The sequence below is a fragment of the Pelophylax lessonae genome (genome assembly GCF_965119305.1).
Source record: "Pelophylax lessonae genome assembly, chromosome: 9".
Taxonomy (NCBI): Eukaryota; Metazoa; Chordata; class Amphibia; order Anura; family Ranidae; genus Pelophylax; species Pelophylax lessonae.
In genome coordinates this window covers 245,623,011-245,638,170 of record NC_138776.1, presented here as the reverse complement: position 1 = coordinate 245,638,170, position 15,160 = coordinate 245,623,011, and the positions used below count along the sequence as shown (strand labels likewise).

Sequence of the window (15,160 nt, the reverse complement as noted above, 5' to 3'; positions counted from 1 at the left end):
CACTGTGGTGATCAAAGGGTCAAGTGTGGGCCTAGGGGAGTGTTTTCTAACTGTATGGGGGAGGGGCTTATGAAATGACCACAGAGACCTGTGATCCTATATAGAAGGATCACAGAAGCTCTGTGATCATTTCAGAGAGAAGAACGGTCAGCTGTGTTTAGAACAGCTGACCGCCCTTCTCTCTCAGCGGGGAGCGATCGCGGGTGCACATCCCCGCTGCCTAGTGGGGGCGGGAGCGTGCTGCCGGCAGTGGCACGCACTCCCCCCTTCAGCACCACGCGCGCAACTGACATAGAGCTATGTCGTTTTGCGCAGTCAAACTGCGGCGGGCGGTCGGTCGGTCGGCAAGTGGTTAAGGTGCGTTCAGTGCCTTAGGTAGAAAAATGCCAAAAGCCCCCAAAAGTGTCAGTTTAGGAGTATAAGAGTGCATGAGGCCCTAAGCTGCTTCTTTTACACCCTAGATTGGTTTTAGCCTCACCACACACACAGGACAGGGTTACTTTGACTTAGCCAGGACAGAGGAGAAGCAGAACTTTGCTGTTTGCACTTTATTATGAATGAGTATATCATTGTTGTTCCTTGTAAAATAAAAAAAAAATATGATTTTTTTATACTGTTATAAAATATTTAAAGGGAGTGCATATTTTGTATAGGAACTATGTGCAGCCTACTTTTCATGAAAGAAGCTAACTAGATAACCTACTACACAACCTCACCTGTGTATGCCGTGTCACCACAATGGCGGTTAGGCCTTGTGCAAATGGGCTTCAGTTTGTGTGTACAGCCTTTAAAGCACCCCTCAGCTCAAGCAGGTTTTAACAAGTTTTAAATAGTGGTTCTAGTAGAGCTATGGCCTCCCATTTAAAAAAAAAAAAAAGTGGCGCAGCACTTAAATCTGGACGTAACTGTATCAGAGCAGTGAATACATTATTTCATTTATTTTTAATGTTCAAAGCAAACTCACCTATCCTTTCATGTCTCCATGCTTTTTTTTTTTTTTTTGAGAAATCACCTCAAAAAATGCCCCCCTACCAATTACTTGCCATCAGGGCCAGGACAAGGGTTGGGCAGGACGGACAGTTGCCCTGGGCACAATGGTTTATTGCAGGGATAGGGGGCGCCTTGACCCTATCCTAAGGGAAGGGGGGCGCAATTTGTCTCGGCACTGGGAGGCAGATAGTACTGCATAGGTGCCTTGTCTTCATTAACCACTTCAGCCCCGGAAGGTTTACCCCCCCTTCATGACCAGGCCATTTTTTGCGATATGGCACTGTGTTGCTTTAACTGACAGTTGTGCGTTCGTGCAACACTGTACCCAAATAAAATTCATGTCATTTTTTTCCCACAAATAGAGTTCGGGATAGAGGATGGGTGGGGGGGCGCCTTGACCCTTACCCTGGCGCAGTTTGGCATCCTTGCCCTGGGCGCTGGATGACCTCATCCCGGCACTGCTGGCCATGTCCATCTTGAGTAAGGGCAGATGATTCGTGTAGCATTTACTTCCTGGAATCCATCTGCCTTTAGCTCAAACATGCAGACAGGAAGGTGAGCCGAGAAAGTCCCTCCTCCGGATGAAAGAAAAAAAATGCACATGAAGACTCCTGGGATGAATGACATCATTTTGGCCTAGGACAGAAACCAGGAGGAAACTGGAGGATTAAAATAAAGTAAATGCCACCAAGCTATGCAATGGAATACCATCCTTACAGGATGTCTCCAACTTACAAGCCAAACTCAATGCACGTTTCATTGGTCAGCTATGTGGCAGATGAGGTTTAATGTTGATAAATCTAAAGTTATGCACTTGGGGGGTTAAATATATGCATGGATCATACATACTAGGGGGAGTAGAACTGGGGAAATCCATAACGGAGAAGGATCTGGGTGTTCTGGTAAATCCTAAACCTAAAGTTGCTGTAAGGATGATAAAACACTGCCATCCCCTCTGTTTAAAGTGATTGTAAAGGCTCACCTTTTTTTTAATAACAAACATGTTATACTTACCTGCTCTGTGCACAGAGCAGCCCCGATCCTCCTTTTCTGGGGTGCCTCGGCCGTGCTCCTGGCTCCTCCTCTTCTTTGGGTGCCCCCACGGAGAGCCACTTTCTATTGGGGCACCTGTGCGGGTACGCTCATGAGTCCATTGACACAGACAGCAGGACTCGGCTTGACCCCGCCTCCCATAACACTGGATTGGATTGATAGAAGCGGGAGCCAATAGCTCCTGTTTCTATCAATCTAGTCAATGAGGACCCGAGACAGCGGCTGGAGCTGCTGGGCTCATGCTTGTCGCTGTAATGATCGGGTTCAGGTAAGAAAAAGGGGGGGATCTGGGGGGCAGCTGTGAAGCACAAAAGGTTTTCCTCTATCGTTCATTGACGGACGCAGTCCTCTGATGCATATCAGTAGGGTTATGCTACGCCTATGGGCAGTCCCTGGGGGTATACGCTCTCTCTTCCTGCATAGGATGTCAGTTTTAATCTGCCTAGTCAGGAGTAAGGACCTAGTTCCTTGCTGGGATCTTTGGTCCTGGCATAGAAGTAATTTTTTTTTTTTTTTTTTATGCAGAGGGTGTTTTTCTGTTTGTTTTCAGGTGGACCTCCTCTGGTTGTTCTGATGAGTCCTGTGTTGCCTGGTTGGCCATGTTGGCCTTGGGGACTGTTTTTTCTTTGTTTTGCTGTTCCCACCCCTCATTTTGGTACTGCTTTGGGACGTCCCCACTGATATGCATCAGAGAACTGTGCCCGTCAATAAACGATGGAGAAAACTGGATTTTTGACTTACCGTAAAATCCTTTTCTCTTAGGTTCATTGACGGACGCAGTACCCGTCCCTCTAAATTTTTGAGTGGGTTGGTGTACTTTTCTCTGACACTGCTTTGATACAAAACTGACATCCTATGCAGGAAGAGAGTGGGTGTACCCTCCGGGACTGCTCATAGGCGTAGCCAGAAATTCTTTCTGCCTAGTGTCCTACTCCTGTAGGGGGCAGTATAACCCTACTGATATGCATCAGAGGACTGCGTCCGTTAATGAACCTAAGAGAAAAGGATTTTACGGTAAGTCAAAAATCCAGTTTTCCCCCTTATGCATAGAATGCATTAAGGTGAAAAACCATGAGGCTTTAGAACCCCTTATTCAAGATGTACAGTACTATGTGTCTGTTTTTTAAAATTCTAATTGTAAATACCTTATCTCACAGCAATACCTTGTTGTCAGTGACATTCCTCTGCTCGATCTTTCTGATGTAAGGAATGCAGAGGGAGGAGCTGAGATAACCCTCTGACATCAGCCGGTGTTCTAAAATTTAGTCGGACCTATGAAAATTCCAGACCCTCGTCACTTCCGGTGACGCTACGTCATAACCCAGCTGATGCGAGCCCCGGTGCGCATGCGCACAAGGCTTTTTCAAGGTCCGATTAAATTCTAAGACTTACGAACAGCTGAGAGGAGGAGGGGCTGAGGTGGGACGCACACATCGCTGCGGGATAATGTTACAACACCGCCGCATCATCGAGCAAGGAACATGTTGCAGAGCTGACTTAGAGGAGGCGGGAAGGAAGTGAATACTCATACTAAATAGTAATGATAAAAAAAATAATAAGAAATACTAAACATTTTTTATCATGACTATTTAGTATAAGTATTCACTTCCTTCCCGCCTCCTCTAAGTCAGCTCTGCGCGGCGGTGTTGTAACATTATCCCGCAGCGGTGTGTGCGTCCCACCTCAGCCCCTCCTCCTCTCAGTCAGCTGTTCGTAAGTCTTAGAATTTCATCGGACCTTGAAAATGCCTTGTGCGCATGCGCACCGGGGCTCGCAGCAGCTGGTGGTGACAGAGCGTCCCCCGGAAGTGACGAGGGTCCGGAATTTTCACGGGTCCGACTAAATTTTAGAACACCTGCCAGCAGAGGAAGGTCATGTGACCGCTGTGAGATATAAGGTATTTTTACAATTAGGATTTAAAAAAACAGACATTTAGTAGTTTAGATCTTGATAATACAGAGGGGATGCAAGCTACTTTTAATAGGTATTTCAAGTGACAGGGAAGAACAAAAAAAATAAAAAGTGACAGGGAAGGGCAAGGAGGAGATTGCTCTCACACACAGGCATTGGAACTGACAGGCATGATCGTGCAATTGTCCGTTAAAGTAGCGCAGTGCCAAAAAGCAAAAAAATTGCCCCGTCATGAAGTGGGGTAAATCTTCCGTGGATATTGCAGCTTACCCAGCAACCCAAGAAAAAAAATGAATGAATTGCAGCTTACCAGGCCTTAGATGTGGCAGCTACATTATTTTTTACATTTTTTTTTTTTCCCCTTTATTTGCAAACACGGGTGACAAATGGTTACTGTATCTGTACAGAATCTATAGCAGGATTGTCACCCCAGAACAGGAATTATGTTGGAACTACAGAACACTAAATTTTTGCATCTCTATAATATAAAGCGGTGTTCTGTGGTCTGGCCAACGGGGGAAGAACTCGAGCAGGACTGACAACACTGCTTGGGATTTCGGTCCAGCATAGGCAGCTTTGTCAGGCAAGTTAGAAGCATGCTGGATTTCTCCCCAGATCAGGTATTTTTGTGTTTTCAGTGTTTTAAAGAAACAAAACATGGGCAAATGTGCATGTATTAGAGAGATATAATTAATAAATTTTTTGAATTACCTAAGGTGGAGCTGAAGGGTGCCTTAAAGCTTTTAGAAAACCTGCTTGGAGCTTTCTTAAGCTTCGCAAATGCTTTGTAATAGTTTTGCAGTACACGCTGCTCTACAAGATGGCAATGGGGTTGATTTACTAAAGCTGGAGAGTGCAAAATCTGTTATAGCTCTGCATAACAACCACTCAGCTTCCGTTTTTTTTTTTGGCAAAGCTTAAAAGGAGATGTACAGCCAAAGCTCATTTGGCTGTACATCTCCTATAGATCACAGGAGTGCAGTTCGTTCAGGCCGAGTGCAGTTCGGCCTGAAGTCCGCTCTCTGGTGACGTCACATAAGTCAGTCCAAACACCGTATCATCACGACCACGGAGTCGGGATCCACCATGTGCCTGAACCAACACCCGGCTCAGCCTCCCAGCCAGCCGCTGAGAGCCTGAGCTGGCCGCTCCCCATCCCTCCACAGCCCAGCGCTCAAGTGAGCAAGGAGGGGGAAAATAAGCCCTACCCCGAAAATAAGACCTAGCGTGAGTTTCTGTATAGCGACAATATAAGCCCTACCCCAAAAATAAGCCCTAGTTAAAGTCCTTGTAAAATCATGTAATCCGTTCTGTAAAAAGATTTTATAATGTGCAGTGTGTCGCCTTGTTTAACTTTATAGTGGAAAATACATTATTTACAGCGCCGCTGGGCGCTCATGTGACTCGCCGGAGCTCTTCTCTCAGCTGACGTCAACGGCCCCTCCCTCTGCAGTGCTCCGAGCGGGCTGATGTCAGCGGGGATCTTTATCCAATTATATAAAACTTGACATATGGTGATCCTGTGATTTGCTAATGCAGGGCTCCCAAGAACAGAGGGAAAGGTGAGTATTAGATGCCGTAGGACCAGCTTTAAAGGAGATGTGCAGTCAAAGCTCGTTTGGCTGTACATCTCCTATGGATTACAGGAGTGCATTTAGTTCTTCACTCCTGTGAACCGTTTTCAGCCTGAAGTCCGCTCTCCGCTGACGTCACAGAAGTCGGTCCAGTCACCGTGTCTTAATGACCATGGAGTCGGGATCCACCAGGTGCCTGAACCGATACCCGGCTCATCCTCCCAGTGAGCCGCTGAGAGCCTGAGCTGGCCGCTCCCCGCCCCTCCACAGCCCAGCGCTCCAGTGAGCGAGGAGTGGACAGAGCAGAGAGCTGCTGAGTGACAGTCAGCAGCTCTCTGCTTGGGGAACTGTCAGAACCGAGCGATCGGTGGTGTTCGATCGCTCAGTGCAGAGGCACAGGGGGACAGATGCAGCATTGGACCAATACTGCATCCACCTAGGTGAGTATGAATTGGGGAAAAAAAAACAAACCCCATACTTCCCTTTAATTGAACAAGCTGAAGTTAGAAGCTGATTGGGTACCATACAGAGCTGCACCAGATTTTGCACTTTCAAGTTTCAGTAAATCAACCCCAATAGGTGTAAAACCGAAGGAAAATTAGGACATTCTCAGTTAATTAGGGGCCCGTGGTGAGAAAAAAAATCCTTCCTCGTTATGGTTACTGACTATTTCTATCTGCCTAGATGATGGAAACGTCGTGCAGACTCTGGAAAAAAGGTGAATATAGAAGGAAACTGTACAACTGTTATATACACAGCCAGCGTAACAAGGGGTTAAGTTAGGACTTGTACAAATGGCAGATCCATTTTAACTCAATGTAATATGCTATATTTCGAACAGATGAGGTTGAAAGTCAAGAAAGAGACCGCTTGGGAAATGAAGCTGGTGACGAAATCACAAAACAACAAAGTGTCAATAAAGAAAGCTCTCCTGTGAAATCTGAAGATAAACTAGATGTAGTACAACTTATCGATGCATCTACTGAGCCACTTGAATGTGTATCCATTTCTATAAAGGATGAGGATGAAGTGGAGGAGGAAGAGGAAGAAGAAGAAGAAGAAGAAGAAGAGGAGGAAGATGAGGAAGATGAAGACGAAGACGACCAAGCTTCTGACTTTGATGCACAAGAGGATTCTGTTACATCTGAAAGCTGGCATACAGAAACCAAATCCAAATCAGTTGACAGCAACAGTGATCAGCATGATATTGACGAAGATAACTTTCAAACAGTTTTCATCTCTGAAGATGGCACCACGGTCATTGGTGACAAACTGGCGGTGGTGACCTGCAGTGTATGCGGTGAATCTTTTGCAGCGAAACCTGAGAGTTGGAAGGGATCGAAGCCAATTAAATGCATCAAATGTTCTATACTTGCAACCGGTCCCCAGAAACCAAAGAAGTGGACGAAGGAGGCCTTGCGGGAAGGCTTTTTGTACCTGCCTAAAAATTCCAATCGGGACGCAACAGAAGCCTTCACCATTAACAGCAAAGTCGTCATCAAGAAAATCGCTAGCGGGGATCAATCAGCTGAAAGGCCTCCCAGAGTTCCTCCAGGGGATAAAGTGCTAATGTGTGACGAGTGCGGCCGATACTTCTCCCAGCAGGCTGCCTTGGATATCCATCGTAGAATTCATACTGGGGAAAAACCTTTTGTTTGCTTGAAGTGTGGTAAAGGCTTTAGAAGCAAAGGAAACCTTGTATCTCACCAAACTGTCCACACAGATGATAAGCAGTTCCAGTGTTCCATATGTGATAAATATTTTAAACGGAGCCTTGGCCTCATCGAGCACATGAGGCTTCATACTGGCGAGAAACCTTTCACTTGCCCTGACTGCGGCAAGTGTTTTTCTCAACGCTCGGCCTTTAGCACCCACCAGAAGATCCATGCAGATGGAAAAGTGTTTACTTGCTTTGACTGTGGCCGTTGCTTCAAAACTAAAGCTGACCTTCGGACACACGAGCTGGTCCATCTGGGCGACAAGCCGTTTCAGTGTACAGAGTGCGGGGAGGGGTTTACAAGACGAGCCAACCTGCTTAGGCATCAACGTACACATTCAGGGGTGAAGCCCTTCTCCTGCCCTGATTGCGGCAAGACTTTCACACGAAAGCTCGGCCTTCTGAAACACGAAAGGCTCCATATTAGAGAAGAAGCACAAGCCAGGTTTCGAGCAAGTATGGCTTTTGCAGCATCCCAAGCATCAGCATGAACACAGAGGCATATCAGGCAAAGTACCCTTTTTAAATGACTTTTATGTCCATACCCTACCTAGAGTCAGTTCTAGGCACATCCTGGGAGCCCGATATTCAGTTTTACATAAAAGGAAAAAATAGCACCCAGCTTTTTTAATTTTTATTTATTGTTCTTTTTGGAGCTTAAGGCTCATGTCTTGTGCCTCCCTAAAAGAAAAGGTTGGATCGTCCAGCATTGTCTGCCCCTTGGGAACTTTAGAATGGGGAACATCTATATCCATACCCTGCCTAGAGTCAGTTCTAGGCACATCCTGGGAGCCTAATATTCAGTTTTACATAAAAGGAAAAAATAGCACCCAGCTTTTTGAATTTTTATTTTATTGTTTTTTTGGCGCTAAAAGTGGAGTTCCACCCATTTTCGTAACTTTAGATGTATGTAATCCCCTTTAAAACGACTTTTACCAATGGAAACTTTTTTTTTGCTAGTAAATACCTTATTTTCTTGTTTATTCCTCCTCTCCTCACTTCCGGGTCCGATCGGCGATGACGTCATCTGGCAATTCGCAGTGTGTGCTGGGATGTATTCCATGCTAGAAATCTCGCAGTATTACCCAGGAGCTGAGCTGTACTGAGCCGTGACCTGCCCCGCCTCCGCCCCGCCTCCTCTCAGTGAGTTGTACTGTATGCATTGTATTCAGCCCGTGCTCTGCCCCGCCTCCTCTCAGTGAGCGAGGTCTGAAAGCATTATATCCTCACTGAGCTCACTGAGAGGAGGCGGGGCAGAGCACGGGCTGAATACAATGCATACAGTACAACTCACTGAGAGGAGGCGGGGCAGATCACGGCTCAGTACAGCTCAGCTCCTGGGTAATACTGCGAGATTTCTAGCATGGAATACATCCCAGCACACACTGCGAATCGCCGAATGACGTCATCGCCGATCGGATCCGGAAGTGAGGAGAGGAGGAATAAACGAGAAAATAAGGTATTTACTAGCAAAAAAAAAGTTTCCATTGGTAAAAGTCATTTTAAAGGGGATTACATACATCTATGTAATCCAACGTATTAAAAATGGGTGGAACTCCGCTTTAAGGCTCATGTCTTGTGCCTCCCTAAAAGAAAAGGTTGGATCGCCCAGCAGTGTCTGCCCCTTGGGAACTTTAGAATGGGGAACATCTATGTCCATACCCTGCCTAGAGTCAATTCTAGGCACATCCTGGGTGCCAGATATTCAGTTTTACACAAAAGGAAAAAATAGCACCCAGCTTTTTAAATTTTTATTTATTGTTTTTTTTGGCGCTTAAGGCTCATGTCTTGTGCCTCCCTAAAATAAAAGGTTGGATCGCCCAGTAGTGTCTGCCCCTTGGGAACTTTAGAATGGAGATCTCTGTAGCTGAGTTCCTAGTTCTGCTCATCAAATTCATGTTTTATTTACAAAGGGGTCCCACTCCTGCAACATGCAGGAAGAAGAGAGAAATTCCTTTGCTGAAGAGAAGTGTTCCAGAGATTTAGACTCTGGCTGATTTGGCCAGAACTAGGCATTCACTTCACGTAACCACTTGAGTCCCAGGGCCTTTTGCCTCCTAATCCCAATGAAACCTTGAGTGTTGGTTCTGTTCTAGAGATGTCTCTGTTCCGCACCTTATACCTTCTATCATTTGTAGTCTAGCCCAACATATCATTTATTTTCTTTTGGGACAGATAGGGCTTTAGTTTTGTAGCAGATTTGGATACTGATAATTTTGTTTACTCTGTTCTATAGGGAGGAAATTGTGAGAAATAGCAAATAATGCATTATCATAACTGTATGGTACAGGACAGTAAGCTTCAGGTGATTGGACACTGGCAAAAAACTATTGCATGCTTATTTAACCCCACCCAATTCATGAGTCTCCAGTTTTTTGCTAGTGTCCCTAATGCTGGATGCCAGCTATCCCTCAATTGTTTCAGCTCCTGAACCTAGTGCTGGATGCCAGCTATCCCTCATTTGTTTCCGCTCCTGAACCTAGTGCTGGGTGCCAGCCATCCCTCAATTGTTTCAGCTCCTGAACCTAGTGCTGGGTGCCAGCTATCCCTCAATTGTTTTAGCTCCTGAACCTATGCTGGATGTCCGCTATCCCTCAGTTGTTTTAGCTCCTGAACCTAATGCTGGATGCCAGCTATCCCTCAATTGTTTCAGCTCCTGAACCTAATGCTGGATGCCAGCTATCCCTCAATTGTTTCAGCTCCTGAACCTAGTGCTGGGTGCCAGCTATCCCTCAATTGTTTCAGCTCCTGAACCTATGCTGGAAGTCCCGCTATCCCTCAATTGTTTCAGCTCCTGAACCTATGCTGGATGTCTGCTATCCTTCAGTTGTTTCAGCCCTCAAACTTAATGCTTGATGCCAGCTATCCCTCATTCGTTCCAGCTCCTGAACCTAGTGCTGGGTGCCAGCTATCCCTCAATTGTTTCAGCTCCTGAACCTAGTGCTGGGTGCCAGCTATCCCTCAATTGGTTTAGCTCCTGAACCTATGCTGGATGTCCGCTATCCCTCAATTGTTTCAGGTCCTGAACCTAATGCTGGATGCCAGCTATCCCTCAATTGTTTCAGCTCCTGAACCTAGTGCTGGGTGCCAGCTATCCCTCAATTGTTTCTGCTCCTGAACCTATGCTGGAAGTTCCGCTATCCCTCAATTGTTTCAGCTCCTGAACCTATGCTGGATGTCCGCTATCCTTCAATTGTTTCAGCCCTCATACCTAATGCTGGATGTCAGCTATCCCTCATTCGTTTCAGCTCCTGAACCTAGTACTGGGTGCCTGCTATCACATAATTGTTTCAGCTCCTGAACCTAGTGCTGGATATCTGCTATCCCTAAATTGTTTCAGCTCCTGAACCCAGTGCTGGATATCTGCTATCCCTAAATTGTTTCAGCTCCTGAACCTAGTGCTGGATGCCAGATATCACTAATAGCCAGCAGTTCTAGCCTGCACCCAGCTGGCATAGGAGAATACCACTGATTTCTGGTGCCATTTTAAAAAGAATGCGGGACTCAATTGCTTAAACATAAATGTATGTTTTTTTTTTTTTTACTTTTGAGTGTACATTGCCTGTTGATTCATCTACTTGCAGCTGAACTCTGCCTTATTCTATTTACTACTTTTTTTTCTTTTTTTCCCTTATGTAAGTGGTGCAGTACATTTGCTGATGAGTTTCCACGGTGCTCCTGATGAAGCTCTTCTCCCACCCCACAGATTTGGTTTTCTCAGCACTTTGTCATCTTTAAAGATCTGATCATGAGTAAACAGAACAATCATGTCAAATATCTGCGCACAGAATATGTTTTTAAGAGACAATATGCTCCAGCTTCAAGAGACAAATTAGACACAGGTAGCAGCTGTGTGCAGAAATTCTTTTAGACTACGTCGTAGGTTAAATTCTAGTTTTATTCAATTTTTTTCCTTTTCTGTTTGAACTTCTAAAATCACGTGGTAGTGATTACTAAACAGATGTAGAGGTAGGTGGTTTATTAAGAGAAAAGTTATTGTGTCTGAACCATGTATTAATACATTTTGCAATTTCAATAAACAAACCATTTTTTATGATTTTTCAGAATTATAGTTTTTATTGAAACAAGCATTTCTTATACTCTACAGCAGGGGTGTCAAACTCATTTCCATCGTGGGCCCTCATTAGCATTAGGTTTTCCCTCAAAAGGCCAATTGCATCTGTAAAACTATATAAATGTATCTATTCTTTATCATAGTAAATGATCGCCTCTGCATTCCATTATTACTGGTTTCAGTTATAACTTAAAGCGGAACTACACTTCATCTGAGCTCCACAAACAAAAAATGCTATGTTATTCATTTTCTGAACCTAGTGCTGGATGCAAGCTATCCCTAAATTGTTTCAGCTCCTGAACCTAGTGCTGGATGCCAGCTATCCCTCAATTGCTTCAGCTCCTGACCCTGGTGCTGGATGCAAGCTATCCTTAAATTGTTTCAGCTCCTGAACCTAGTGCTGGATGCCAGCTATCCCTAAATTGTTTCAGCTCCTGAACCTAGTGCTGGATGCCAGCTATCCCTAAATTGTTTCAGCTCCTGAACCTAGTTCTGGATGCCAGCTATCCCTCAATTGCTTCAGCTCCTGACCCTGGTGCTGGATGCAAGCTATCCTTAAATTGTTTCAGCTTCTGAACCTAGTGCTGGATGCCAGCTATCCCTAAATTGTTTCAGCTCCTGAACCTAGTGCTGGATGCCAGCTATCCCTATATGTTTCAGCTCCTGAACCTAGTGCTGGATGCCAGCTATCCCTAAATTATTTCAGCTCCTGAATCTAGTGCTGGATGCAAGCTATCCCTAAATGGTTCCAGCTCCTAAACCTAGTGCTGGGTGCCAGCTTTCCCTCAATTGTTTCAGCTCCTGAACCTAGTGCTGGATGCCAGCTATCACTAAATTTGTTTTGGCTCCTGAACCTAGTGCTGGATGTCAGCTATCCCTCAATTGTTTCAGCTCCTGGACCTAGTGCTGGATGCCAGCTACCACTAAATTGTTTTAGCTCTTGAACCTAGTGCTGGATGTTAGCTATCACTAAATTGTTCCAGCTCCTAAACCACATGCTGGATGCCAGCTATCCCTCAATTTTTTTAGCTCCTGAACCTAGTGCTGGATGTCCGCTATCCCTCAATTGTTTCACCTCCCGAACCTATGCTGGATGTCCGCTATCCCTCAATTGTTTCAGCTCCTGAACCTAGTGCTGGATACCAGCTATCCCTAAATTGTTTCAGCTCCTGAACCTAGTGCTGGATGCCAGCTATATCTAATAGCCAGCAGTTCTAGCCTACACCCCAGCTGGGACAGGAGACTACCACTGATTCCTGGTGCCATTTTAAACTGAATGCGGGACTCAATTGCATTAACATAAATTTTTATTTCTCTTACGTCCTCCGACAGTCGCCGCCTCTTCATATTCGTCACATATGGGGTATTAGACTTTGCTCCGAAGGAGTAGCTAGGCAACAGAATATGTTAACAATAAAGCTTTTAACATATCCCACCCTCAAGGGGTGGTCCCCTCAGTCAATACCCTCCTACTTCCTGCAACCATATCTCAGTTTTAATGTCTAGCTTGTCAGGAGTGGCTGGCTCTCTCTGTGCTGGGACTTTCTGTCCCAGACTCTTTCTTCTTTTTAAAATTTTGTTTGAGTTTTCTCTCTACCTTTACTTAGCTGTTATTTTGTCAGCGTTAGTTAGTTCTTCGGATGAAGAGGATCATGCGGACTGGGTCTCGGGCTGATCCCCCTGGTCGCAGGTCGTGGGTCAGTGGCTTCCCAGTCTGCCATCGAGCGTTCAGCCAGGTAACGCTCCTGGCACAGTGAACGACCCATCCCTGTTCAGTGCAGGGATGATTGGTGAGGTGGCTACCTCACTGGACGCTGTGCGGTTTCTTAACCCCCATTGTGTGCGTCTTGAATGCGACTCTCTCTGCCTCATGTGCAGCGGTTTGTTCGCCTGTGCGGGTCCCCCACGCCATGTGAGGTAAGTGTATTTATGTGGGGACCTGTCTGTCTGGGGGGGTGTCAGTCTGGGACTGTGTAACCTGCCTCTATTCACACTGCTTGTCTCCCTATCTCTCGGATGCATGCTGTGGGCTGCAGGGGGGGGGGGGGGAGCTGTATGACACTGTGTGTGTGTCAGACTGGTCAGTGTGAGAAGCTGTGTGCTGTGGGGCATGTTTTTTTGGCATGTTTGGGCATATACAGCGATCGCTGCGGCGATCTGACATGTATTCTGATTTTGGAATATAATGTGTGTTTTAATGCACTGTGGAGCGGCGGTTTCGGCGCCAAACGACGCCATTTTCCCTACACTCGCTCCGGCCGCATGTTTTACATGCATGGCGGCCATTTTCTTGTAGCCTCCATAGGCTTACATGGAGCGCCCTGGCAGCATCACTTCCTCTTTCCAGGAACACCGATCGAGGCAGCAGCAGCGGCGAGGGTCTCCTCAGGGTTTATCCTTCTGTTTCTTGCTATCCATTGCCTGTGTTCAGTTTGCATATTCCCTGTGGGGGTCTTATTGTACTCGAGTGTGGTGCGGTGGGCTGCGCTTGCCGCGCTTGCTTAAAAGGGACAGTTAACCCTTTGTTGTCTGGCATTACAGGGGCAATGGATTCTCAGGAGGGCAAATTTCCTACAGCTTTGGTGGAAAGCCAGGGGACCGCTGTTTCCCCCCCAGGGGGGGATTTAGCCACTATTGTGGCTGGCCTTGCTGCTCAGGTGCAGATGCTGGTGGCTGCTCAATCTACTAAAAGGCCCAGAGTTGCTCTTTCCTCTGATTCTGAGGGTGAAGGTGATGGGGCTGTTATGGCGGGGGCCTCCTTATCGGGGTCCCGCTCCTCTCTTGATCTAGTGGGGTCTGAGGTGGAGGCTGAAGTTGAGGGGGTTGATAATTCTCCCCCTGGCTCGCCTGAAGAGCTTGCAATCATGGATGAGTTGATTGCTTCCATTAAGCAAACGCTGCGTTTGCAGGACGAAGTGTGTCCCCCCGCTGCCTTGGCGGCTTATGGGACGCAGAGAAAACGCAGGACGCCGCAGGTTTTTCCCTGCAATGATGATTTTCAGCGCGCTGTTAAGGATCAATGGCGCAATCTGCGCAAACCTTTTGCGGTACCAAGTAGATTCAAGCTGCGTTATCCTTTTTCGCCTTCCACTGATGAAAGGTGGTGTGTGCCTCCCCCAGTGGATCACGCAATTGCGGTTTTGAACAAAGCCACTGCGATTCCTGCAGAGGATTCCCCTGTGTTCCGTGATGCCACGGATAGGAGACTGGAGTCTCTTGCCCGTCATACTTATTCTGTTACGGGCTCTATGCTTAAGGCTCTGTTTGCTTCTCTCATGGCGGCCCAGGCGATCGCAAGTTGGACGCAGATGCTTAGGCGCGTCCTAGTGGCCGACTCGGCCTCGCCGGCGACCCTGGATATGGTGGATCAAATCCACCAGGGTGTCATGTATCTGTGTGATGCGGACCTGGACCTGGTTCCGTTGGCTGCACGTGTGCACAGCGTGGCGGTGTTGTCTCGCCGCCTGGTTTGGTTAAAATGTTGGTCGGTGGACCATTCTTCACGTAAGACCTTAGCCAATCTACCTTATGATGGGTCTCGCCTTTTTGGGGAGTCCCTGGATGTGTTGATTAAGGGGATCACCGGGGGTAAGAGCACTCTCTTGCCCCATTTCCCCAAGGCTAAGGGGGCTTCTGGGAAGAAGCATGCTAATTTTCGGCCCCCTCAGGGGTCCTTTCGTGCCTTTCGGCCGCACTACAAGGGCAAACCGTTCAAAGGTCAAGGCTCTCAGAAGAAGCCCTGGTCTGGTAAACAGAAGTCCGGCCAATCCGGATCTGCAGCCCATAACAGTTCGGCCTGAAGGGGCGCCCTCACCCAGTTTTGGGGTGGGGGGACGCTTG

The 15,160-nt window shown here is 46.7% G+C and overlaps 1 protein-coding gene and 1 long non-coding RNA gene across 3 annotated transcripts in view; one reads left to right on the top strand and one right to left on the bottom strand.

Moving 5' to 3' along the window:
* Positions 1-7,896, top strand: part of LOC309562672 (uncharacterized protein) — a 28,542-nt gene extending 20,646 nt beyond the window's left edge. Inside the window, exons 5-6 of one of the 2 annotated variants that reach the window (XM_082266950.1) lie at positions 6,213-6,246; positions 6,370-7,896. In XM_082266950.1, the coding sequence (XP_082123076.1) occupies positions 6,213-6,246; positions 6,370-7,736 (1,401 nt within the window). In that variant the 3' untranslated portion in view covers positions 7,737-7,896. The remainder of the gene's footprint in view (positions 1-6,212; positions 6,247-6,369) is intronic. The other variant, XM_082266951.1, reaches the window with a different exon arrangement.
* A 3,087-nt stretch (positions 7,897-10,983) lies between these two features.
* Positions 10,984-12,350, bottom strand: LOC309563028. The gene is made up of 3 exons (XR_014225689.1): positions 11,990-12,350; positions 11,623-11,944; positions 10,984-11,023 (listed from the first exon to the last, which is right to left on the bottom strand). It is a non-coding gene; the product is annotated as an uncharacterized lncRNA (long non-coding RNA).
* Positions 12,351-15,160: the final 2,810 nt, after the last annotated feature.